Genomic DNA, 27,125 nt, shown 5'->3' with positions numbered 1-27,125 from the left:
ACAAGTGCTGGTGTGGATATGAGTAAACAGAAAGTCTCACATGCTGCTGAAACGTAAAGCCTGGTACGACCACTTCGAAGAGTAATGTTTTCATCTCTAGCAAAGCTGAAGATGTGCACCATTAAGACCAGCAATTCTACTTCAGGTTAAATACACTGGGCCATTATTTGTCAAAAGTAGAGCATGATTAGCATTTTTTCAGAGAGATATCTCAAGGGTGTATGCCTAAACTTTTTTTCAGAGTAAATATTATTATAAAAGTAAAATTTCTGTGTGTGTGTGTGTGTGTGTATATATATATATATATATATATGGTGTGTGTGTGTATATATATATATATATATATATGCTGTGTCTCACTGTAAAGTATATTTCTTATTGTGTCCAATGAACAAAAAAGTCTAAAAACACTGTCGTAGAGAAACACATATGCGCTCAAAAAGACATTCATAAATGTTCTTTACAGCACTATATATAATGGTGAAAATCAGGAAATAACCTAAATGAAAATTAACAAAATGGATAAGTAAAATATGGTATATGCATGTAACTTTTACAAACGAATTAAAAATGAGTTACAAATGGAGACCACCAGAGATGCATGGCTCCCCCTGACCATCACGACAGCAATAAGAGTACCAACAAGAATGATGATTAGTAATAAACGGTATAATGGAAAAAAAAATGAGTTACAAATGAAGTAGATCTACTTCTATCAACATCAAATCTCAAAAGTAATACTGAACTAAAATGTATGCTATCATTTATTTAACCATGCAAGACAATGCTACATATTTATGGATATGTACATATATAAGAAAGTCTTTTAAAATGATTGGAAAGATAACTCAACATAGTAGCTACCTCTATTTCATAAGCGAGGGAAGGAAGTAGAATCTGGGAGTATTTCACAGGGGGATTCAATGTAACTTCAGGTCTTACTTCTTTTTAAAAATGAATTCTCTGAAGCAAATAAGGCAATATGTTAAGACCTGACAAAACCTCTTTTACTATCATTATCTTACTCCTCATATTTGTTGTGGTGCTCAAAATAATTCGTCATTTTAAAAACATTCTAAATGAGTAAATAACTAGAATAAATCAAAAGAAAAAAAAGTAATCTTGCAAATGTCCTGGTGTCTATAGCTCCAAATCAATACGTACACATTTTTCTTTAAAGCTAACATTTGAAATGCTTACATATCAGACACTGTGTTAAGCTCTAGGTACACAGTCTCACTTAATTGATTCAACAGCCTCTGTGGCAGCCACTATCATTTTTCTATTAGGATGACTATATCACTGCCTCTGGTCTTTAATCTTGAGGGTCCAATTGTATTTACCATTCCACATTTTCTGAGGGCAGAAAAATGGATTAATCTATTTTTAAAAGATTTTAATATAGATTCAAATCAAAAGGGTTTCTTCTGCTCAATTTTCAGTTAATCCAAAGAATCTATTCCAAAATCACATCCAGCTGAAATTTTACTAAAATGTATCCTACCTTTGCAGTTTGTGTAAAAAAAAAATACATATACAATGAATGCTAATCTAGGCTCCATTTGGTCACCTTGCTTTAAAAAATCAATTCAATGAATATGGGGGTACACTTCAAGTTAATTCTATGTAAACTGCTAAATTTTTTAAAAAATTTATTTATTTCATTTATTTTACTTTTGGCTGTGTTGGGTCTTCATTGCTGCACGCGGGCTTTCTCTAGTTGCGGCGAGCGGGGGCTACTCTTTGCTGAGGTGCGCGGGCTTCTCATTGCAGTGGCTTCTCTTGTTGCAGAGCCTGGGCTCTAGGCATGTAGGCTTCAGTAGTTGTGGCTCGTGGGCTCTAGAGCACAGGCTCAGTAGTTGTGGCGCACGGGCTTAGCTGCTCTGCGGCATGTGGGATCTTCCCGGACCAGGGCTCGAACTCGCGTCCCCTGCATTGGCAGATGGATTCTTAACCACTGCGCCACCAGGGAAGCCCTAAGTGCTGAATTTTTAAAAGATGTGCAGCTGTAACAGCTAATTTAAACTCTAATTTAAAAGCTGAGCTTAGGGGCTTCTCTGGTGGCGCAGTGGTTGAGAGTCCGCCTGCCGATGCAGGGGACACGAGTTCGTGCCTCGATCTGGGAAGATCCCACATGCCGCGGAGAGGCTAGGCCCGTGAGCCATGGCTGCTGAGCCTACGCTTCCGGAGCCTGTGCTCCACAACGGGAGAGGCCACAACAGTGAGAGGCCTGCGTATCACGAAAAGAAAAAAAAAAAAAGTATATGCATTTCAAAATACTATCTTAATCATTCTTATATAACTTGCCATAAAATCCATGTATTCCCTTCTACTAACACCATTAAAATCCTGCCAAACCATGACCAGATTTCAACAACCTATGTGAGTAAATTCTTTACCAAGAGTCCTTCTTTGGTTGACTAAAGATGAGAGATCATACCTCCAGCAAATAACAGGTGTGGCCCTACTGGTTCCAGAGTGTCCATTAGATGATAAAAAGCAACAAGACTCAGCCTGTTCACCTTACAGCAACCCACGTAATCATGGTCACACACACTGCACTCTAGTACATACATACTTACAGTGACAAATAATTTACAACCTCTGATCCTTTCATCAGTCTAAGCCACCAACCACCTGCCATCCCCACAGGTACCTTTTTGCTTACTTACCTCCTGTCTCTATGAAATTCAGCTTCCTCCAGAAGCCTTCTTGAATAGACTCAACTCCTTACTTTTCCAAGCTCCTACCCTCTTTTTAAACTTTTTTTTTTTTAATTAATTTATTTTTGGCTGCATTGGATCTTCGTTGCTACGTGCAGGCCTTCTCTAGTTGCAGTGAGTGAGGGCTGCTCTTCGTTGTGGTGCGTGGGCTTCTCATTGTGGTGGCTTCTTTTGTTGAGGAGCATGGGCTCTAGGCACGTAGGTTTCAGTAGCTGTGGCACGCGGGCTCAGTAGTTGTGGCTTGTGGGCTCTAGAGCGCAGGCTCAGTAGTTGTGGTGCATGGGCTTAGTTGCTCCGTGGCACGTGGGATCTTCCCGGACCAGGGTTCGAACCCGTGTCCCCTGCACTGGCAGGCGGATTCTTAACCACTGCACCACCAGGGAAGCCTTAAACTTATTTTTAAGGATGCCTTTGTTATTTATTTGTACAGTATCTTTTAATCTTCGTATTATGGTCCTATTCTTTTTTTTATAGAATTAAACAGAGGCACAAGGTTAATAATAGAACCCAGTAACTTATCATTTACTAGACCTATTCAAGAGAACAGAAAAAGCTCTAAAGATGAAGAAATGAGCATCTGTACCTCCCAGGTCCTGATAAAACCATGCAGAATAAATATTAACAGCGTTCAGATTCAGAATAACAGACGCCAAAAGTGAACTTGTGAATTCCTCAAGCTTCAGTAAAGTATTAATAGATTTAAAATTTTTTTAATCAAAAGAATTTAAAAAAATTTAATTCTGCTACTCTTCTTCATTCATTTTCTAAGAGCTACACAGTAAAACCTTCCAAAGCCTGCTTTACAACAGAAATGGGAATAACTCAATACTCACCATTATGGTCCATCAACAATATGATTAAATAGAAAAACAAAAAACTTTACATATAAAAAAACCCCAAATTTATATCATATTCTACGTTTTATCTTAAAAGCCTGAATTCCAGCATTAGAGTCTAGTCTTCCAGCTTGGAGTAAAGATAACTGCTTTATGAATGTAATATTCTGACAATGGGCCCACTGTCAACTGCCCATAGTCAACTCAGTGCCTGACAAAAACATTTAATGCAGCATATACTGTAGCCCAAGAAGTAAACTGCTATCCAATGTGTTTCCTCCTCATCTCCACACAACAAGCACTACCTTATTTCATCACATCTACGACACACCAAGAAAGGAAATAGCTGACAATCAAACCGACTCACGACCAATTCTAAGACTTCTCAGTTTCAAAGACGTTAAGGGAAAAAATGTCTTAGAATCTGTGAAATATGATGTAAACCTGACATTCTTTACTATCATAAAATCACTTGCCATCTTCACACATCAATTTTCCTTCTTGGCTAAATATGTATTTACATGGTTTACTGTACAATTCAATCTGATTCAAATATGTTATTAGAGAACCTACTATTTTGCCAACACTATGCTATATACAAATAAAGTGCATCCTAGACTTCATAACAACATGACAACCTCTCAACTGACACACATTTGTTAGAGTAGCAGTTCTCGAACTTTTTGGTCTTAGCACCCTTTTCACTTATAAAATTGATGACCCCAAAGAGCTTCTTTATGTGGAAATATCTATTGATATTTACCACGTAAAAAATTTAAAACATTAATTCACTTAAAAGTACTAATAAGGGACTTCCCTGGTGGTCCAGCGGTTAAGAATCTGCGCTCCCAATGCAGGGGGCCCAGGTTTGACCCCTGGTCAGGGAACTAGATCCCGCATGCCGTGACTAAAAGATCCTGTGCGGGCTTCCCTGGTGGTGCAGTGGTTGAGAGTCTGCCTGCCGATGCAGGGGACGCGGGTTCGTGCCCCGGTCCGGGAAGATCCCACATGCCGCGGAGCGGCTGGGCCCGTGAGCCATGGCTGCTGAGCCTGTGCGTCCGGAGCCTGCGCTCCGCAACGGTAGAGGCCACAACAGTGAGAGGCCCACGTACCGCAAAAAAAAAAAAAAAAAAAAAAAAAAAAGATCCTGTGCGCCGCAGCGAAGATCCTTCCTGCCACAACTACGAATCGGCGGAGCCAAATAAGTAAATAAAGAAATAAATATTTTTACAAAGTACTAATAAATCTTACACGTTAACATATCATCTTTATGAAAAAAATAACTAATTTCCAAAAGAAAAAACAATTTCACAAATCTCTTTGATGTCTGGCTTAATAGAAGTGAGCTGGATTCTCAAATTTGCTTCTGCATTCAATCTGGTACAATATGTTTTGAATGTAGTTAGGAAAGAGAAGAATACTTCAACAGACTTTTCAGAAAATTCTGGACATTCTTCACTGATATTACACCAAAACTTGACAAGTGGTAGATTCCTAAAAGCTAACTGCAATGTGGCATCTGAAATAGTACCAATGAAATTTTCATATTGTTACATTAAAATCCACTAGTCCACCTTGTATTTTAAACAGATCTTTTATCCAAGCATGATTTTTCTATCATGCATTAGCTGTTCAGAAAATACTGGTTCACTGACTTATACAGATCTTCCAAACACTGGCACATTTCATCACACAATATCAAAAAATTATGTTAATATCACCACTGATCTCATCAGAAATGTCTAAGTATTAGACAACTGTCAAGCATGTGGTGGCAGATACAAGTTTTCCAAATTCTGATTTTCACTTTAAAGTTTGTATATTATCATCAGCAACACACACTATCAGTTTTCCTTAAAGTGATGGGCTCACTTTGTTCCCTTCTGAGAAAATGTCTGACAAACATCCAAGTCTGAATAACCATAGTTTGTCAGTCAGTCATACTTTCAAGTTCAAATGGCATTCAATTAAAAACAAACAAACAGCTGGTTGCCCTAAGTGCTTTTTCTGGAAACCACCACCATACTTTCAGTATGCAGGAAAGGTGCTCCCCATTTCAACACACAGAAGAGTAAAGAGACGTACTTGAGGGTCAAAAGTTATTGTCATTACTCCTTATCAAGAGCATGTTCAACTGAAACTGTCTTTTTAAAAAACTCTACATGTGTTGTGATGAAGAATGACTATTAATAAGGTTTTGATGTGCTAAGGCTTTGAGAGTTTTGTGTGTGTGTGTGGTTCTTTTTTTTCTGGCCACGAGGCATGCAGGATCTTAGTTCCTTGCCCCCTGCAGTGGAAGTGTGGAGTCTTAACCACTGGACCGCCAGAGAACTCCCAAAGCTTTGATAGTTTTATCCATTGTTGGTTTTGGCCTTTGCACCCTCAGTACAAATGTCACTACAGAATAAACAAAAAAGGCAAAAAAATTAATTAATGTAACTATGAAACAAGTTTTGACCTTACCGTCTCCCTGAAAGTATCCTGGGGATCCCCAGTGGTCTGCAGGCAACTTTGGAACCTCCAACCTTTGTTAGAGGGTTCAAATGACTGAAGAACTTACCAAAAACCTAAGGAGCAAAAATTTGTTCTTTCCTAAGAGCCTGTGCACGCACACAGAAAGAAAAAAAATATACTCATGCGTCTATACAGTTTAAATATATCACTAAACCTCAAGTTTTGCATCTGTAAAATGAGATTTTAAATATCTCACTGTTACAAAGACATGGAAGCAACCTAAATGTCCAATGACAGATGAATGGATAAAGAGGATGTGGTACATATATACAATAGAATACTACTCAGCCATTAAAAAGAATGAAATAATGCCATCTGCAACATGGATGGACCTAGAGATTATACTAAGTGAAGTAAGTCAGAAAGACAAATACATGATATCACTTATATGTGGGATCTAAAATGTGACACAAATGAATTTATTTACAAAACAGAAACAGACTCACAGACATAGAAAACAAGGTTACCAAAGGGGAAAGGGGGTGGGGGAGGGATAAATTAGGAGTTGGGGATTAGCTATTATATATAAAATGCATAAACAACAAGGTCCTGTATAGCAACTGTATAGCACAGGGAACTGTATTCAATATCCTGTAACAAACCATAATGGAAAAGAATCAGAAAAAGAATATACATATATACACACACACTCATATATATGTGTGTGTGTGTGTATATATACGTAACTGAATCACTTTGCTGTATACCAGAAACTAACACAACATTGTAAATCAACTAATACTTCGATTAAAAAAAATTATTTTTAAATATCTGGCTATTACATTTCCCCCATTATTCTGAGTAACTAAAAATAGACGGCATATAATTTTTATAGCAGGTGTGAGCTGTTAAAGCATTTCTTAAATCTCCTTTCCTCACAGAGTATGGGTGAAAGGTAAAAATAAACACAAAATAAAGTAAGGTCCTCAATAAAATCCTATACAAACCAAGAAGTTCATAGTATCAAATATTAAGCTAGTAAAAGTCACCTTCAGAACCACTAATTTGTAAGGGGGGACTTGAGACACTTTACAAAGTACAAAATAGAGTACTAGTAAGCTAAATGATTTGATGAGTTTAAGGTATTCTATTTTACAAGTGAAGTAACGAAAGTTTCAGCTGTTTCTTTCCCCAATCCCCAATCTTAATAATTTCCTTTGATCTTAAATAAAACCAGCAATCAAGGAATCTTTAAAAAGAACTCCTCTGAAAATGGCATTTGATAAACTAAAGTACTAGCATTTAGGACAATTTCAGAACACAAATACACGTCACATGTGGAAAAATGAACAGTGTATATGAAATGGCAAATGGCATCTGCACATAAAAGAACTGAAGTTCTTATCATATAAGGAAGATCTGCCTCTCTCCTGTGAGGTTTCCATATTGTTTCTATACAGAAACAAAGTTCAGTCTAAAACTGATCCAAGGACTTGGTGGAAACCTGTGGTATATTATTTATCAAAATTCATTTAACAGGTGTTTCCTGAACACCTACTTCATATGCAAAGATAAATATGTGCTAGAAGGGACAAAAGCATGAGAAACTCTCATAGGCTCCAGACCCATCACAAGGAGGACTTAACTCTGTGATCTCAGCACTTTCAACCAATCTCTGTAACTCAGGTTTCTTATTTACATAAAGTGAGTCGTAATATCTCAAAGCAAGGATTGTACCAGAATAAATGTGAAATATATTAGAATGAGAAGTAGCACATTACAGAACAAGTATAATGGGATAAGAAAGGTAGAATTGACGATAGAATGGGGCAGCAGTATAAAATTCAGCTACTTGCTACTAAGAGATTTTTTTTTTTTAAGTACAAAGACTAATCTGGAAAAATGAGAAACCACTAAAAGAGTTATTACCTCTGTTCACAAAAAAATGGCTCACCAAGGTGAATGGACAAACTGTGGTACATCCAGACAATGGAGTATTATTCACCTCTAAAAAGAAATGAGCCAAAAAAAAAGACAGGAAGGAAATTTAAATGCAAATTACTAAGTGAAAGAAGCCAATCTGAAAAGGTCACAAACTGTATGATTCTGAAAAGGTAAAACTATGGAGACAGTAAAAAGATCAGTACTTGCCAGGGGGTGGGGTAAGGAAGAATGAATAGGTAGAGCACAGAGAATTTTTAGGGCAGTGAAAATACTCTGTATGATACCATAATGATGGATACATGTCATTACACATATGTCCAAACCCACAGATGTACAACACTAAGAGTGCACCCTAATGTGAACTGTGGACTCTGGGTGATAATGATGTGTCAGTGTAGGTTCATCATCTGTAACAAACACCCTACTCTGGTGGGGGATACTGATAATGGGGGAGGCTGTTCATGAGTGGGGCAAGGGGATATAGGAAATCTTTGTACCTTTCCTTCAATTTTGCTGTGAACCTAAAACTGCTCTAAAGAAACAGTCTTAATTTAAAAAAAGCCATCCAGGGCACTCAAACTTAAGAAAGTGAGCAAAGGAAACAGGGATACAAAAGAACCAGCTGAACATCTGCCCAGAGTCATAACGCCAGTAAGATGGCACTAAGTGCCACACTATTGACTCTTAGCACTGACATGACATCCAGGTGCTCGCATTATTTAAGGTCAAAGGTCTAAAAATGCACCACCAGGGTCACTAAACCAGTAAACAGCTGGTTACAAACACTTGACTCACATACCACACAAAAACCCAGGTGTCCCCATGAGTTGATAAATACTGAACTATTCATAAATTCTGAACTATTCTCTACAGTCTTAAAGAATATATTACTACTAGCAAGATAGTAATTCTTGCTACCTTGCTACCACAATTTCCTCACTATTTTCAAGGACTACCCTGAGACATAAATAATTTGGCTTAAGTTTTTAGCCTAGAAACCAAATGGGTTTGGCCAAATTTTAACCTCTAATACTTCTTCAGAGGTCACTTACCCAATAACCTCAACTATAAATATACTCTGCTCAAGAAAACAATGTTTTATATATACTTTAAGACTTTCATCATATGAAAATCAGTTAGTGTTATCCCAGGGAGAAAGGAGAAAAAAATCAGCCAAAATAAAAACACACCAAAAACTGTCAAAGTAAACAAGTTTTCTCATTTAAAGGAGTAAGCTTCAATTGCTTAGAAAATTCTGAAGAAAAAGTGAAGTTCTACACAGTTAATCTTGCCATAATAATTGAATTTCTGGTTAATATCGCCAACTACAATTATGTCAAGGTTTTCACTGAAACTACAAATAGAACTGCAAAAAACAAAGAAAAAACAACCAGATATCAAAATGGTGAAAAATATGCTCCTTTAAGATAGAATAAAACGTGTCTATGGGCCAAAATAATGACCCTTTGCTAGAATTCACAGCTAATAACATATTCTTCTAAGTTAACTATATAACTAGTTAAGAAGGTATACAGAATGTAATGGCATTTTATCACTACCCCATTCCCAAATTCTTTCCGATCTAAAACTCTTCAAGATGATAGAATTCCTTGAGTTATAAGGCTTTTAACTAATATTTTTGCAACTCATCTTAAGTTTATCTTCATTTTCACATGTTATTATAGATCTAAAATCAGCCAAATGCTGAAAGTTAAATTTGCATGCAAACTGCTAAATAAACAAACCCATCAAATCTGTGTGCTCCTAGACCACATCCTCATATTTTTACATCCCATTTTATTTCAAAAAAGGCAGTACCAATTTACACTTCATTCAAAATCAAGTGTAAGTTCTGTACAAAATCCACTAATAACTAAGATTAATGCACTATTACGTTATGATCAAAAGTCAAAAACAGGGCTTCCCTGGTGGCGCAGTGGTTGAGAGTCCGCCTGCCGATGCAGGGGACACGGGTTTGTGCCCCGGTCCGGGAAGATCCCACATGCCGCAGAGCCTGTGCGTCCGGAGCCTGTGCTCCACAACGGGAGAGGCCACAACAGTGAGAGGCCCGCGTACAGCAAAAAAAAAAAAAAAAAAAAAAAAAGTCAAAAACAATTACTCCCTCCAGGAGGTGGAGCCTAACTCCTCTGGCCCCCTTGAGTGTCAGGTACACTTAGTGACTAGCTTCCAAAGAATAGAATACAGAAGGGAAAAATAGTAACTTTACAGTGGAGAAACTTGGCAAGTGCCACCTAAACCAAGTGGATCAAAGTTAACATCACCAGTAACGTCATGAGGACACAGGTAACCCCCACACACACCCCCGACTTGTGATAAGAAGAGCGCTTCACCTCTGCAGTACTCTTTCCAAAATCCACAATGAGTTTGGCTAAATTTTTTTTTGGCTGTGTTGGGTCTTCGTTGCTGCGCGCAGGCTTTTCTCTAGTTGCAGCAAGCAGGGGCTACTGTTCGTTGCGGTGCGCGGGCTTCTCACTGCGGTGGCTTCTCTTGTTGAGGAGCACAGGCTCTAGGTGCACAGGCTTCAGCAGCTGTGGCACGCAGGCTCAGTAGTTGTGGCTCACAGGCTCTAGAGCACAGGCTCAGTAGTTGTGGCGCACGGGCTTAGTTGCTCCGTGGCATGTGGGATCTTCCCGGACCAGGGCTCGAACCTGTGTGTCCTGCAGGCAGATTCGTAACCACTGCACTACCAGGGAAGTCCCTTGGCTAAATTTTAATACCTCACTATTATGAGGTCTAATCATGAGGGGAAAAAAATCAGATAAACTGAAACTGAACACTCCAAAAAATACCCGACCAGTACTCCAAAACTGTCAATGTCATGCAAAACAAGGAAAGAGTGAGACACTGACACAGACTAGAGAAAGCTAAGGAGACATGACCACTAACTAATGTGTTATCCTACATGGAAGCCTGGAACAGAAAAAAAACACATTCATGGAAAAACTGGTGAAACCTGAACAAAGCCTGGAGTTTAGTTTATAGTAACATACCAATGTTGGTTTCTTAGTTTTGAAACACGTCTCAGTAATATAAATAACAGGGGTGACCAGAACTGGGTGGGGTACAAGAACTCTATCGTCTTTGCAATGTCTCTGTAAATCTAAAATTAAAAGTTTACCTAAAAAAAGTAAAAAGTTATCAAAATATTAAGGCAAAAACAGTAGAAAAAAGGCAGGGCAGCTTATATCCCAAGCTTTCTGTTATAAAAATCATCCCAACTTTTAAGAAACTAAGCATCTAAAGTACATGTTTGGCTGTCTTGAGACTAATAATTAAAATTACCATAACACAAAGCAAAACTGATCCACTAGAGACACTCAGTTTAAATATCAATAAAAATGTAGGCAACTAAATTTTCTTCAAAAGATATATTTTAAATATCTGGAGAGTATTAGAAGATATAAGGTATCTATAAGCACTATTATTTCCACTTCATGACTTTGCAGAATGCAAGATATTTTAGTAATGCATTTGTGGCATTATAACAGAAATATCTCTATGTCAAAATTTAAAATATGATCTAGGGGGGAAAAAAGGACAAAGGTAAAAAATATTTAGATGCTTAAGTACCAAACTGTTTCAAACTCCGATAGGATCCTTCACTGGTTCTGGGCATATTCTTTTACTCAATTATACTCACATTCCCTAACTTTACCTTTTAAAAACCAAAATATAATTTAGGTAATTAAATACATAAAATTTTGAAAGAACAGCATGCTGCCATTCTATCCTGATAAAAGCTTTCATAAATCAGGCACTTTTACAAGGCTTACTTTATTTAAAAATTATTGACAGGGCATATATAATTCAGACATCTCAAGAATACCAAATGCAATGCCATCTAATCTACTGTTGTAAAGAGATAACATAACATTTATATTAAAACCTATTAAAGTCATTTTTATTTTTTCTTTATGACACATTCATAAATAGAATTAACTAAGGCATTAGGCTATATACTGCTTTTATTCTATTTTTCACATAACAAATGTGATTACTAAGAAGTAAAACTGATTTTATAAGTCACAGATGAAAAGCAGACTCCTTATTTCAACTTTGGCTTCTATTTTTTCTATCAATAATGAAAACAAAGTTACCAGAGTTTACTCTCCTAATCTGAAGCAGTACAGCCAAGCATTAGTATTTCTCAAACTGTTACTTGAGGCCACAAACGATATTGCCTAAAAAGAATATAATTATTAATTTCAACTCAAGGAGCCCTTATATTCAGAAAGCAACCATTGCTTTATAATACTATTATCTGCATTCCAGGTTTTCTCCAAGTAGAAAAACATGCTAAAAATCTATGAAAGTGTAATACCTACTAAAATTTAACTTCAAATAATAAAATGTCATCAGAACTTCAACAGAGCTGGCAAAACACTATAGGAATGACATTTAAGAAATAAACCAGCCAGAACTGACAGACTAAAGCCATTACGCTTTACCCAATTCTTTCAAATGAGTAATAAGCCCTGATTTAAAAGCATAAATCATACACTAACTTTTGATTCTATAAAAAATAGGATTTCTAACTCTATTTTTCACTAAGCAAATAGAAAGATAAGACATGTATCTCTGTCAATTAAGATAATCTAGTTCAAAGGCTTGAGCATATATACCGGATCACCCCGCAAAATGGAGAGTAAGCACAAGCAGATGTGGTATTTCGTTAGTCATTCTCTGAATTACAAGATGCAAAGGAGGGGACTCCCTGGCGGTCCAGTGGTTGGGACTCCACGTTTCCACTGCAGAGGGCACGGGCTTGATTCCTGTTTGGGCAAATAAGGTCCTGCATGCCATGCAGCGCGGCCAAAAGAAAAGAAAAAGAGGCAAAGGGGCTAAAACTTAATCCCAGGAATAAGCTCCCATGGGGCAGGGGACTGCTCCTATCTACCTTGCCTGAAGAGCACAGGAGAATGCTGAGTGAGAGAGACCTCTAGATTTCCCACCTTGAAGACTTAAATACAGTCAGTTAGCAGCTCCTGAATCTCAGAAACACTGGCTAGACTGTATAAATTCAGCTTAGAAAAACATAATTCTTCGGAGGCAATGAGAGACAAGGGCCTTTAAAGTGTAAGAATGCAAGATTCAGGTGCCAAGGTCCATCATGTCTCACTTCACTGAACAGAGAGTTAAGACAAATCTAAGGCATAGCCTATTTTTACATTCAGAGAATGGATACCAAAGTTGTAAGCTACTATACATTTTTAGCATAAGTAAGTTCAAGTTTGATATATAATTGCCAAATTGCACAAAGTGAAATAGGCCAAGTATAGTCTGATTTTCAAACTTCTAGGAAAAAGAACCGGACCTCACTACTACTTTTAATTAAGGAAACACTTTCTCTCCAAAGGTTTATTTGTGTACTTTCCTGCCAGTAATTTTAACTCTCTTGTTTGATTTCTAGAAATTAGTCAAAGTATAAGCTAGGCACACTAATAGAAAAAAGACATACAGACTGAAATATATGAAAAGAAATTAGTCTTTATGAGCCACCAATATAGTCTTCCTGATATATAACTGTTAACATGTTACAAAACTCTTAGCTAAGTCTCAAAGGAAAAGCCACATTAATTACTCAAAGACAGATAGAATCTGGTACCTAATAACTATTCTAACCCAAGAGCCTGTAGAAAGAGAAAAGCAAGTTAAGTATTCACAAAAAGGTGAATGACTCAATATAGGTATACTCAAATATATGTCATTTGATAATCAAAGCCAGCATTCAAGAGCAGCAATCCAGATAATGAGACTAAAGAACACACACACTACCAAATGTAAAACAGATAGCTAGTGGGAAGCAGCTGCATAGCACAGGGAGATCAGTCGGTGCTTTGAGACCACCTGGAGGGGTGGGATAGGGAGGGTGGGAGGAAGGCACAAGAGGGAGGGGATATGGGGATATACGTGTACGTATAGCTGATTCACTTTGTTATATAGCACTGTAAAGCAATTATACTCCAATAAAGTTGTTAAAAAAAAAGAACACACTCAAAGGTGTACTTCCTCTCCTTCTTCCACTCATAAAACAAACCTGATTTAAAAGTACCTTGTTTTTTTTTAGTCTCTAAGGATACAAATGAATAGAAAGGCAAAATGCAGGGTTTTTTGGTTTTTTTTTTTCTTATTATCATCAAGATGGCAGCTCTGGTGAATTGAATGAATTAGTTGGCAAAATCAACAGATGCTAATAATGTCAAAATTGTGTTGCCAAGATCAGTAATTCTGTGATCAAATATACATTATGTTCTATATTTTAATATACTTACTTAAATATACTCTAAAGCAACATTGAGATCAGCGACCAAATTAAGATAAACAGTTAAAACTCCTCTTGTCAGAAAACGCCACAAGCATTTAAAATGCATTTCCCTCCTGTGTTCATCCATTTCAATGTAAATATAATTTGCAATAAAGATCCAAAATGCCCAAGAAATCATCATGGGATGATTTCATTGTAGGAGCCTTAGTGTGGATTAGTGAACTGACCAAGTACCAATTCCCAGCTGTGAGACTCTTAAGGTGACCATTTGTTAATGAAAAAAAGCCAATCCAGTTTCTTTCCTTTGGAGTGAAACAAAAAGTGTGATCTAGTTTCAAGCTTTGTTGCCAAGGAGACTTACTAATTTATTTACAGATTTAGATAAATAGATTAGCCAAAGGGTACTAAACATTCAGTAGTCTATAAGACCATAAAACAATATATCTAACTATATCACGCCTGGTGATCTCTTATGAACACAAGTCTAACCGACTCAACGTTCTACAGATAGACACTACAATGGAAATGTTTACCCGAATTTTTGAATTAATCAACTGTCTACACAGTAGAAAGTCAACTGATTAAAAAGCAATATTCAGATAACCAAAGTTATACTGGACCATTTGAACAAAACAACTAAATCTATATTCACTAAGCTGAGTAGTAACCCAATTGCTTATGAAGTAACAAGAACCAGGCACACACTGTATCTAATTTTCTATTTATATTACATCAACTAAGATTTCATAATCCAAGAAACCTTGAAAAGTGTGCATGATAAAAACATAATACATGAAAAAAGAAATACTTTGCCTAAGACTAAAAAGAAAATGCATAATTTACAACATTAATAACAATTTCACATGTAGGGAATATCTCTTACTTTGATACATAATGCCTCCACGAATCTGAACATAAAGACATAAAAATTCCATTCCCTGATCCCTAAATATGGTCCCTCCAAGTGCTACAGCCCAGGTACCTTTTGTGAACCCAAAGACAGACCCACCAGCCATGCCTGTCCTGATAATGACAAAGTCCAGTCAAGCCTCTCCACTTCACATGGGTTTCCTACTCCTCCCTCACTTCACTGCAGGGCCAGGTCAAAAGATCAGTAGCACCTATTCAAACCACCTACCCAATGCCCTAGACACCTAAAATGCACCGGAAGGCGAAAAGGATCCTTCATCCCTCATGTGCACAGAACTGCCCTGTGGGGCTTTCCACAGGCTCTTGAGGATTTGGGTTCTGCCAGGCTTGGGCAGGTGCCCCCACAAGCACCAGTCTGCAAACAACCAGCCACCTTTCCCAAGCATCTGATGAGGTACAAGAAGAAACCTTAATAACCTTAGCACCCCCATAAAAGTATAACAATTCCTCTCATACCCCACCTGAGAATCACTAAAGTAACAACAGCCTCTCAAAAGTACACAGTGACTTCTCTGTGTTTTCAAAGATTTCTACATTGCACTTGAATTACACTTCGGCAATCTGGAAATAATACACTCTAATATATATATGCTCAGAGCACCATCCTCGTGTTTGAGGACTGAACCAAAGTCTACCCACCGAATAAACTGTCACTGACTCCAACATTAAACAGGTTGTCTTTCTTCTTGTTAACCAAGCTAAAAATTCCAGTTGTCAGTAATAAGATGTTAACTTTTTAAGCAACATGCATGTAAACTCCTAACTTTTTAAGCAACATGCATGTAAACTCCTATATCTAAATTCAAATGTTTGTAATTTATAAGAATGTGACAGTAACAAGTTTTACAAAGCAATGTCTAATTTTTCATTATGGCGATGTCTAATAATTAACTTATAAAATAATTTACATAGGATGCCAAAAAGTAAAAAAGCAAAACAAAAAGCCCCACCATTTTGTTAAATATTAACTTTAAAAAAGATTCCAGGAATACATATTAAGGGATGCCCTCTTAGAATCTGTTTCCAGTTCTGCCACTGAGTTGCTGTGGGTTCCTTTTACCCGAGTTTAGTCCATATGAAAATTGAAGATACTATTCAGACCTTAACAGAGTCCTATGTAAATATTTTTAAACTGCTGTAAATGTAACTGGAGGTGCTAAGTAAAACTAATGTTAAAAAATTCTTATCAATACTCTACAAAAAGCAAGAAAAGGGTACCATCAACAAAAAGTGTGCTTACCTTTCCAAGAAAGTATAGTCTTACTAGCAAATGCAAAAATAAAAGTTATTTGTGACCATAATTCTTGAAGTACCACTTCAAAGGGCCACAAAACAAAAATATTTCACAATGAAAATTTAATTCAGTAATTTTGAATGGGGGAAATGGAAGAGCATCCACAAAACTAGCTTTGACAGTTAGGTTAGAAATCAGTGCTTAGGATCATGCTATTTAATGGGATTCCTTTAAAACACACAATTGAAACAGGAATTCAATGTCACAACATAATTGTGTTTGAAATAGAGACCATCATCAGTAAAAGTTAAATTCAAGCTACCTGTTAAAAAGTTAAACCTACACCTATCACATGATCCAGCTATTCCACTCCTATATATTTACCCCAAAGAAAAGAAAGCATATATCCACAGCAGCTTTATTTGTAATAGCCCCAAACAGAAAATAACCCAAATGTCCACAGAAGTGAATGTATAAACAAATCGTGGTACAGCCATACAATGAAATACTACTCAGCAGTAAAAAAGGAAAGAACTACATGGTAACAACATGGGTGGATCTAAAAAATTCACACAAAGGAAAGAATTCACACAAAAAGAGTATATACTGTATGATTCCATTTATATAAAATTCTAGAAAATGCAAAATAATCTACAGTGACAAAAATCAGATCACTGATCTGATGGGGGCGGGTGTAGGGAAAGACTACCTAGGGGCAAGAGAAACTTCGGGAAAATGAATATGTTCACTATCTTGATTGTGGTGATAGGCTTCATGGGTGCTACTTATGTCAAAACTTACCAAATTATACTTCAATAAAAGACAAAAGCAAAAAAAAAAAAAAAATCAAGTCACCAAAACTAATTCTACAGCTCTTGCCAGTCAGATCTATCTGCTTATGAATGTATTATGTCTAACCTACCAACTCACAGTAGGCACTCTGAGAAGTACAAAAGTATCCCTAATTCAAAAATCACTATTATCACAAAAAAACGTGAAAATAAATAGAGATCAGAACTCATCTTTCATCACCACGCCAGGCTGACTGCTTCAGTGTTGAAATGACCAACTAAAACACAACAAAGTGAGAGCCCACTGAGTGTGGGGCCCCAAGATTTTTAATTAAATATTTTAATTCAAAAGCTTACCTTCTTTGATCTAGAATCCCATTTCTGGGAAATAGAAATAATCCAAAATGGCAAGAAAAGCCTTATGCACAAGATGTTAATTTCAATCTTATTTATCACAGAAAAATGGCAAAGAATTAAATCAATGGCACAGGCATGGAATGGCATATTACATGAGCTATTTATTAAATCTGATATTTTTAAATGGGAAAAATAGTTGCAAAAATATTAAGCAAAAACAGGGCACATACAGTATGATCAACAGGTTGACAATAATACATCCTGGGGGGAACCTATATTTGTAACTTATATTTTCCTCAATTATCTTACTACTTGTATAATCCAATTAAGTTTTTCATTAAAGTACTTTACTAAAATGTACGCTGTAGGTCTACAGTTAAAAAGCTATTACACCGTAAGCACTTTTGCAGGTCTGAATTGCATGCCTAAAACTCCCATGATTCTTGGAAACATCAAATCTGGTAAGACTGAGATAAGATACCAAATTATATATATAATTATATATACATTTAATATATAGATATAACATGCAGGTCAAGGTGCTGGGGAAACTGCACAATACTAGAAAATCAACAAATCCAGGTTCTTCTAAAACACACACACACACACAGGGTAAGGGATTTTTATGGGTCACATCTGCAAAAATTGTTTTCCCCTAAAAGCTGAATTTTTAGGCTTGTGTGTAGTTTACTAGAACTGTACTGCAGGAATCAGATGTTCTGAACCTGTGAACGCTTACTCATGTAGGTTCCTGCTTAACCAAAATAAGTACCAGTATGTTATATTTGTCACCAAAATCTAGGCAGAGAAGACAAATTCAGAACACTGGGAGTTGACAAAGCTTTAACTTTTAGCTTGAAGACCATAAAACTGTTCTACCTTCCATCTCATCATCTCAGTAAAACAGAGACCACAGGAAATAAAAGGCAAACCACAGGTTCCCAATTGACACTGGAGCTAGTTAAAAGATAACAGAACAGTCTACACTTTGAGCACAAATTAAAGAGCAACAAAGACTACTAATTTAGGGATACTTACTAAACTACTGATTAACAGCAAAATACCAAAGCTGAAGTCAAAGACAAATGGCTACACTTTTTAACGTTTGTTTTTGTTTCAGTTTTTAACATCAATCTTTTAAAGAACAGAAATATAGATCCCCATACATCCCATCAACATAAAAGTCACTTTAAACTTTCTATTTCTTGAAGTCAATTCTGAAAGTAAATACAAGTTATTCAAAAGGCAAGGTGATACATACAGTGCTCACCTGCTATAAACACAGTCTGTACTCTGATTTTTTCAAAAATTGTTTAACTAGTTACATAAGCACATACCAAATTTTTCACTACTAAACCCCCAGCATCTAGCCCCAAGCCTGGCACAAAGAGGGCACGGAAACGTCTGAGGGGATGAACTTACTACTGAAAGCTTCTGAAACCCTAAGGCAGACAACCAGCATTCTGTAAGATTCACTAACGCTGTTAATGAATTTAGTATAAGACACTGCCCTTTCCTGACCATTATTACTCTTAAAGCTTTTGTAGGGGAAGCTTACATTTCTACCATACTTTTGAATTCCTGCAGGAGTCAGTTAAATAAATTTAAATTGGTAGCCATCCAGGTTTAAGTTACCACACTCCCTCTAAAAAAGGGACTCTTTGAAAACTCTTGGTATTATAAAAATAAGTTCCAATATCTCACACCAATAACAAATACAGTGTATGCCAAGTCCCCATTACTATCAGATCCACTTTTCTGATTTAACCTTGAACATTTCTTGTACTCTAACAGGTCAGGTTTTCCTCTCCTCTTTTTACCCCTTGAAAACACACTTGATCCTGTAACACCACTCACAAGGCCTCCCCAGCCCCTGCTTCTTTTGTATATAAACACACTCTGGTCACACACTCCATCAGCTGTTTGGTAGCTCCGCCCCTCCTCCTTTTCCGGGTAGTAACAGAGCAGCCAATGAGCTGTGAGGAGCTGTGCCTGCGGCCTTTTGCCTGCATACGCTTTTCCAAAACAAGCAGCTCCAGCCTTCAGCAGGGGCCACTGGTTCACAGATAAAAGGATCACCAGGCTGTGCAACAGGGTGAGACGAGTAACCCCCACCAACAAGGAAACCCGTGTAATCTGAGCTGTTTGTTCCTCCACCCAGGAGAACTTAAACCGATATTCCTTTAGGGCAAATCACGCTTTAAGGTCACCAGAGTCCCAGTTCTCAGACAATCTAAATAATCAGCCGGGTTCTAGATGGAAACCCCAAAGCTTGCCAGGGTGGGAACAGCACAGTTATCACCAATCTACCTCACTCTGCAAACAATTGGCAACACTATTCAACCACCATTCCACAGGATTTGGGCTCACTGCAAGTTTCTTGATTGGGACACATTCCTACAGGGCCCAAGTCATGTACCTCAGTTTGAGGTTTGCACAACCCTCAGCAAAGGATCAGAAGAGAAACAATGAATGAGTCAGAGTTTCAGAACATATTCGCCCAGCAGATTATTAAGTGCATCGGTGCAAAACACTCACTCCCTCCATAACTTGGAAGTCAGCTCTCCTCCTACCAACCCATCACAAAAGAAATATCACCGACTCCAAACAACAACCAGAGACCAAAAGAACCTAACGAGGTGGTGGAAGGCGGTGGCCAATTAGTTACACATCCTCTTTTCTCCCTACCCCCCACACCACTACCTTCCTACTATACAGGTTCCCTGCCAGGCTGTAAATCGTGGTGGCATAATTACACTCAGCAGACATCCAAAAATGGGCTGAAACAGGAGACTGCAAGGAAACCAGCTATCAGCCTCCACACCAAAGAAATCAAGGGGCACTGAGGGGCAAAAAGCAAGTACATTCCTTCAGACCTTTTCTACTTCCTCTACACCTTCCTTCATTTTCAACCCTCAGCCCTTTCACACCATTGTATTCATTTTAGTAGTGTGTTGCTTAAATTCTGTGGTAAGTGTACCTTGCTCAAAAATTGTTGTCTCCATTTGGGCCTACTAATGTGAATTCAACAGAGAAAGGAGGCCAGAAAATCTCTCACGCCCACAACACACATGCACACACAAAAGGAAATACAAAAAATTGAACTTAGACAAGAAAATAACAAACACGAAACAAAGATAACCCCTGGCTTTTAAATCCCGAGACTGTTGCCCTCCTACCTCAGACATCTATGATTTTAAAGCGCCTCTGCTTTCTTTTGTCAGAAAGGAGGAAGGTGGGGAAAGCACAGAAGGCCAATGCATCTATGCCTTTCTTCATCTTCTACTAAAAATAAGCTATGAAATAAGCCACTTAGGGAAAGAAAAAAAAGAGAGACACCCTGCTGTTCTTTGTCTGTTTTCCTCTCCCTCTCCACCCCCCCCCCACCCCCGACTCCTAAATACGGTAATCATTCTAGATGCCTCAACTACTAAATGAACAAAAGGCACTGTATGGAAAAGGCATCAGGTCAAGTTAGGCCTCACCCTTTATCTTCAGTCTTCTAAAAAATATATAGGTCTACAATTTGAGAACCTGACATTGATCAAAGACAGCTGGAATTCTCTCTCCCAGCCCCATCCCAATTAAACATTAGGTAGAAATTTGCATTAGGTGTGACAGCAAGTCTCAATTCAAGATAAAAATAACTCAGATTCTGCCACCATGTCATTTCCTAGTTTCTAAACAAAAATAAAACCCGATATTGCTTTGTGTAAACTGTACACACAGCCATAGTTACAAGTTATCCTGCCACCTTATGAAAAGCCAATGTTACTGGTATCATTCACACATTGACAAAACTCAATCACAGCCACAAACAGCTCATAAAGAGTCAATTTCACTTGTGCCTAGACATATATTTGGTACATAATATATACTTTATTACTTGCTCTTCTCTCTAATCCCCACTCCCACCTCCCCAAAATTCTCAACTTCAAACCCTAAAACTTAGAAGTTCATCTACTGTTCCTAATTTCTAATCAAGTTTTGCTGAGTGAGGAGAAAAACACCTTATTCCTGAAAAGATTATGGTGGGGGAAAAAAAAATCACTTGCCCAGGCAACTTCCCTCCCATCCCCCACTTCCAAACCAAATGCAAAATCTACTTTTTAAAAACTTCAGCGAATTCCATAACTGAGTATCTAACAATAATCACTGATCTCTACAAACAGGTAAAACATCCAATCAAAAACAGCAACAATAAAAGGAATAAAGAAGGAATTCACCTGAAGAATCTAGCCAAACAACTTGAGTTATATAAACAAAACCCTGCAACAGGGGGAAATGGTGGGGGGATGGGGGTGAGGGAGAGACAGAAGCAGGAGACAGGACTTTTTAACTGCGTTTCACACACTACCACTCCCCACCCCCGGGTCCCCCTCTCCCCAGGGATTAGTTGTTCAGAACACTGGGCTCATTTCCTCTCTCCCCCCACTCTCTAAATTACCCCTCCAAAAATGTCTCGATTTGTCACAGGAACCTTCGCGAATTTCTCAAGGTAGTCATGAAATAATCAGCCTGGACTCCAACCAAAACCACTGCCTGAAGGACTCTTATCAGTTATAGCTTTCCCACTGCTACCTTCAAAGTACATAAAGTTGGGGAGGGGGGGCGGGGGAGGAGTAGAAAAATAGAGGGTGTCACTTGGCAAGATCAGGGCAATTATTCCCCAAGAACCTTATTCTCATATGGAGAGTTTGCTTAAGTGGCTAGTACAGGGGCTATTTGGTCAAGGAGATCCTCTTTCTCTCCTTCCCCCTCAGCTGTCATAGCCACAATATGGAGGGTGGCTTGCTGGAGGGACTGGGGGTCCTCACCATATACAACTATGGGTGGGATAGGCTTTGTCGGTAGGAAGAAAAACAGTGGGGTTCTTCTAAGAACCAGAAAGCTTAATAGGGGTCTCTGGTTTAAAACACTCAGAGCTCTTTATTACAAGAGGGGGCACTGAGCAGACTACTCTCTTCCTAATATAGAAAGGAATTAGGGATAAAGGAGGTCACTTGAGTTACCCCAGTTCAAGAAGCATTGTGAGTGGAGGGAGTGGAGGCATCTCAAGAAAAGGAGAAAGGGAATTCTTCGCTCTCGGGAATTTCTACCTCGAGTCCCTAAATCCAGAGCGAGCAAACAGGAAAAAGAAGGTGGGCTCGGTAGTGAAGAGAGACGGCTGGTCCTGGGGGGTGGGGGTGGGGGGGGAAAGGCCTACTTGGGAGTCCAAACGTCGTGAAGAAAAGTCGGGCACTGGGGGTGAGGAAAGAGCGTGGAACAACGCACATTTCGGGGTGCTGCAGATAAAGGGGGAGCTGAGAAGGCTCTCGGCTCCTGGGAGGTGCCAAGGAGCCTCCGTAGGCACTAGGGGGAGGGAGATGGGGGAGGGAGCCTCGGACAGTGGCCTGGAGTGCCCCTGGGCCCCTGCTTAGGTTTCAGGGGGTGCCCTGGGCATCCCCAAACCGCCCCCCACGTACAGCCCGAATTCCCAGTCCACGAAGGATACAGCTTGACCACGTCCGTGTCCATCCGCCTCTTTCCCGGACTAGGGGATGACATGGTGTCGCCGCTGCCTCCCCGTCGCCTGCGCCGCCGCCGCCTCTCTCCCTTCCTCGGCCCGTCTGTCACGGGCCCCGGGCCCCGGCTCTGAGGAGCCCGCGGCCGCGCCGGCTCCTCGGTGGAGGTGGCAACACCCCCGCGGTCCTGACCGGTCCCGTCAGCCGCCGCCGCCGCCCCCCGCACGGGGGAACACCGGGCACCGTCCGGCCGAGTGGGGGTGGGGACCCCGCGGCGCCCGGCTCGGGCTGCCCCTCTTTGGCTGTGAGTCTCCGCTGCCCGGCCCCGGCGCTCCTCTGCGCCGCGCGACTCTCCCTCCTGCCTGCGCTAGCTCACTCGCCTGCTCGCCCGCTCACCCTCTCGCCGGCTCCCTAGCAGCCCCCACGACAAGCGGACGACTCCAGCTCAGTCGGCCTCTCTACCCCAGCCTCGCTCTGGGCGCCGTGACGTCACCTCTGTGACGTCATCGGAGGGGGCGGGCCCAGCTGTCTAAAGGGGTGGGCCGCCGCGGCCGTAGCGTGGGCTTTCTCGAGGGATTCTGGGAGTTGTAGTTCCTCTTTCTCCTGCCCTCCCAGCTCTCTGCCCCCTCCCCCAACTCCCCCACTCATTTAATAGCTCAACTGCCAGTGTTGTTATCATCATCATAAACGATAATGGTTAAAGAATGGAAGTATTATTATATTCATGTGTTTTAGGGTAGGAGATTCTGATTCAGAAGGTCTGGGGTGGGCCTTGGACATCCAAGTCTTTAACAAGCTCCCCAGATGATTCTGATGCAGGCCAAAGTTTGAGAACCACTGCTGGAAGATTCCAGTAGGCATCAGCACTTTCAAAACACCTGCCTGACCGCTCCAGGTGGGTCCTGTGCTTCCATAATGTCCTATGAAAATAAGGACGTTTCCTCCCCACCTGAGACCAAGGTAGCAGACTTAAAGGATCTGAAGCTATTTTTTCCAGAACAGAAAGAGCTGGTCAAGGATGGGACACTTGAGAAAGAAGGGCATAGGGTGGATATAGAGATTTTCCCGTGATGCTTTAATCTTCACAGATGTTATGATGCTGTGGTCTAAGTACTAAGCAAAAATCATCAGAGGAGTGTTTAGTTAGAGAGACTTGTTCTGGACCACACTGGGGAAGGTGAGGCTGCTCTATTTAAGAATGCCATGGTGATTTAGCCTCTGAGCAGTCATTGAAAAGGAATCACCCTTCCTAGTAAGTATCTTAGCCCTGGGTTACTTAGGACAAACCTGCCCCTCCCCAGCTCTTAATTATGCCTCAGTTAATTGCTTATATCCTCCCAAGCCTCAGTTTTCTCATCTGTAAAATGTGGCTTATAATGCCCTACCCACTCGAGTGGGTTGATGGAATAAATGGAAAAGATGAATGTGAAAGCCCCTTGTAAACTATAAATTGCTTTTTATGAAGACAACGTGAAGTGTTGATTACAAGGTGTGATGATATTACTGATGGTATTATTAATATTAATCCCCCATTTGCCCCACCCCTTATACACTTGTATGTCATTTAAGAAGAAGAGCATTCACTTTTGGGGGGGAGGGTATTTTTAATTTAATTTTTTTTTTTTGGCTGCGCCACACGACATGCAGGATCTCAGTTCCCCCAACCAGTGATCGAACCTGTGCCCCCTGCAGTGGAAGAGCAGAGTCCTAACCACTGGACCACCAGGGAATTCCCATTTTTGGTATTTTTTTAAAGACGTCACAGTGTCGATCTTTGTGGTGAAGGTATGTTCACATTTTTACCAGACACTTTTCTCTCTGGGCATTTCGACGTCTGCTCCTTCATAAATCCACCTCCCTTATTCTGACTTCCTCCCCCTTTCCTCCTCTTTCCAGAGCTTCAGAGGACTCCTGAGCCTGCCCTTGACCAGGTAGGTTCAAAAAGTGGCTCCAAAGTGGTGCCAAATGACAGTCTTGGTTTGACTTATTTTTTGCTTATGGACCTGGAACTTCCCTTGAGCGGAGTCAGTTTGTGCTCACCTTTCCCCCCAGTGTCTCAGCCACTCAGAATGTCAATAATTTGCTCTAAAACAACACCGGGACCTGGAAGTGTCTGTTTATATGTGTGCACACAAGGCAGTACCCTGGAATGAGCCATGTTCTTCCTTATCGGGGACAACCAGGGGCGCTGTGAGGGAACAGCTGTCAAGCCTTGCCTGACGCGTCAGTGTTGCAATCTGGGAAATGTATTCAGGCCTGTTTATCTCTCCCCAGGGCAGGGCCAAGCTTGACCAATGGAGCCTCTGATCTCAGGAGCAGCTTCTCAAAGGCAAGAAAACAAGTTTGCAGAGAATATATTGCTTTGAGCAAGACACTAAGAGGGAGTAAGATGAAACCCATCATTCGGTGGAGTGAGTCGAAGAGCCCAGCCCAGAAGCTGCTCTATCTCTGAAAGGTCCCTATTAACCCAATGGCTCTAAAACTAAAGTGAATTGATCAGTATCCCCGCCAAATGTGAAAGTCCCCCAAATAAGGCTTCCTGATTCCATTTGACCATTTCTGTTGAGAAATAGGTTCATTTTAAATCCGGAGCTCTTGGTATCTGAGATCACAGGTCCAGACCCCTCAAGAGGGCAATAATATCAGCAGTTTCCTTGCTGCCAAGAAATAAAAGCTTAAAACTCATTTCAAGTCATCTCCATGTAACCCTGTTATAATTTTTCCCCATAGAAGCAGTCAGTGGGGTGCAAGAACAGCCAGCAACAGAAAGGATGGAAAGATTGTACAGAAAGGATGGAAAGATTGTATCTCCTTCACTGCTATCATTCCCATGGGATTCTTTGCTTGCTCCCTCTGGCAACTGGCCCCCTGGGGAAGCACCAACCTCCCCCAAACAAGTGTGATTCAATGAGAGTGTGGAACTTGGAGACAGATGCCCCCTCATAGTCCCAGATCTGCTGCTACCTGTTATTGTTGTAACTTGGGCAAGTAACCTAACCTTTGTGTCCCAGTTTACTCATCTGTAAAATGGGATGATAGCACCTACATTACCCTTGCTTAGATCAAATAGGAGAAGAGATGTTGCAATTTCTAAAGATCTAGTCATGGATAAGATATTATCATGTCCCCCTTACACAGGTGCACGCACACACACACACACACACACACACACACACACACACATACTCTAATGCCAAGGCTCAAGGAGAGAGCAAGGCTGGGGAAATTTTTCACACCTACATTATTCTTCGGGGCCAGCACCCCTGTTTGGAACCCTTGTTTTGCCAATCGTGGCTTCCTGCTTCCTCATTTCCGTGATCTGGAAATGCTAGAGGCTCCAGGCTTGGTCTCCAGGCCTCTGTTCTTCTTTATCTACATTTAATTCCTAAGTGATCTCATCCAGTCTCAGAGCTTTAACTGCCCTCTATGCTCTGACTCCCTAATATACATTGCTGACTGGGGCCTTGCTCCTGAACTCCAGACATGTATATACAGCTGACTATTCAACATCTTCTCATGACCAAAAATAAACTTCTGATAATCTCCCCACCTCTTCCTCGCATAGTTTTCCCCTTCTCAGTAAATGGCCACTACTAAGTTAGAATATATGAAATAACCTTTTTTTTTTTTTTAAGGTCAAGAACAGTCAAGTATCAGCAACATCATTTGGTTCAACCAAATACCTCCTTCCAGCTGCTCAGGCCAAAGGCCTTAGACTTTACAATACTTGACCCCTCTCTCTAATTCTGTACCTTGAATCTATCAGGAAATCCTGTTGGCTCTGCTATCAAATATATCCACAATCTTTTCCCCACCACCTCTACTAAGCCATTATCATTACTATATACACTCACTTTCCAACAGGCCTCCTCTCTTTAATCCCTGAATTCACTCAGATAGAAACCAGTGATCCTTTTAAACCATAAATCAGATCCCCACTATTCAAAACTCTCCAAGGACTTCCCATTTCACTCTATGTTAAAGCCAAAGCCATTGCGGGCTTCCCAGGCCCTATAGGAGCTGCCCCTACCCTCTTCCCTGACTCATAGCTTTCTAGCCACACTGG

General features: G+C 39.8%; 1 protein-coding gene and 1 long non-coding RNA gene across 2 annotated transcripts in view; one reads left to right on the top strand and one right to left on the bottom strand.

Annotated features, from left to right (window-relative positions):
- UBE2H (ubiquitin conjugating enzyme E2 H) overlaps positions 1 to 23,514 on the bottom strand; it is a 99,943-nt gene extending 76,429 nt beyond the window's left edge. The window contains exon 1 of the mRNA XM_082661516.1: positions 23,050 to 23,514. Within this exon, the coding sequence (XP_082517642.1) occupies positions 23,050 to 23,102 (53 nt within the window). The 5' untranslated portion in view covers positions 23,103 to 23,514. The remainder of the gene's footprint in view (positions 1 to 23,049) is intronic.
- On the top strand, positions 22,580 to 25,508 carry LOC309827037. Its single transcript, XR_014297165.1, has 3 exons — positions 22,580 to 22,696; positions 24,956 to 24,990; positions 25,334 to 25,508. It is a non-coding gene; the product is annotated as an uncharacterized lncRNA (long non-coding RNA).
- Positions 25,509 to 27,125: the final 1,617 nt, after the last annotated feature.

Source organism: Grampus griseus, assembly GCF_964374135.1.
Source record: "Grampus griseus genome assembly, chromosome: 9".
NCBI lineage: Eukaryota > Metazoa > Chordata > Mammalia > Artiodactyla > Delphinidae > Grampus > Grampus griseus.
Note: the sequence above shows the minus strand (reverse complement) of the source record. Positions and strands in the feature narration are given on the sequence as shown.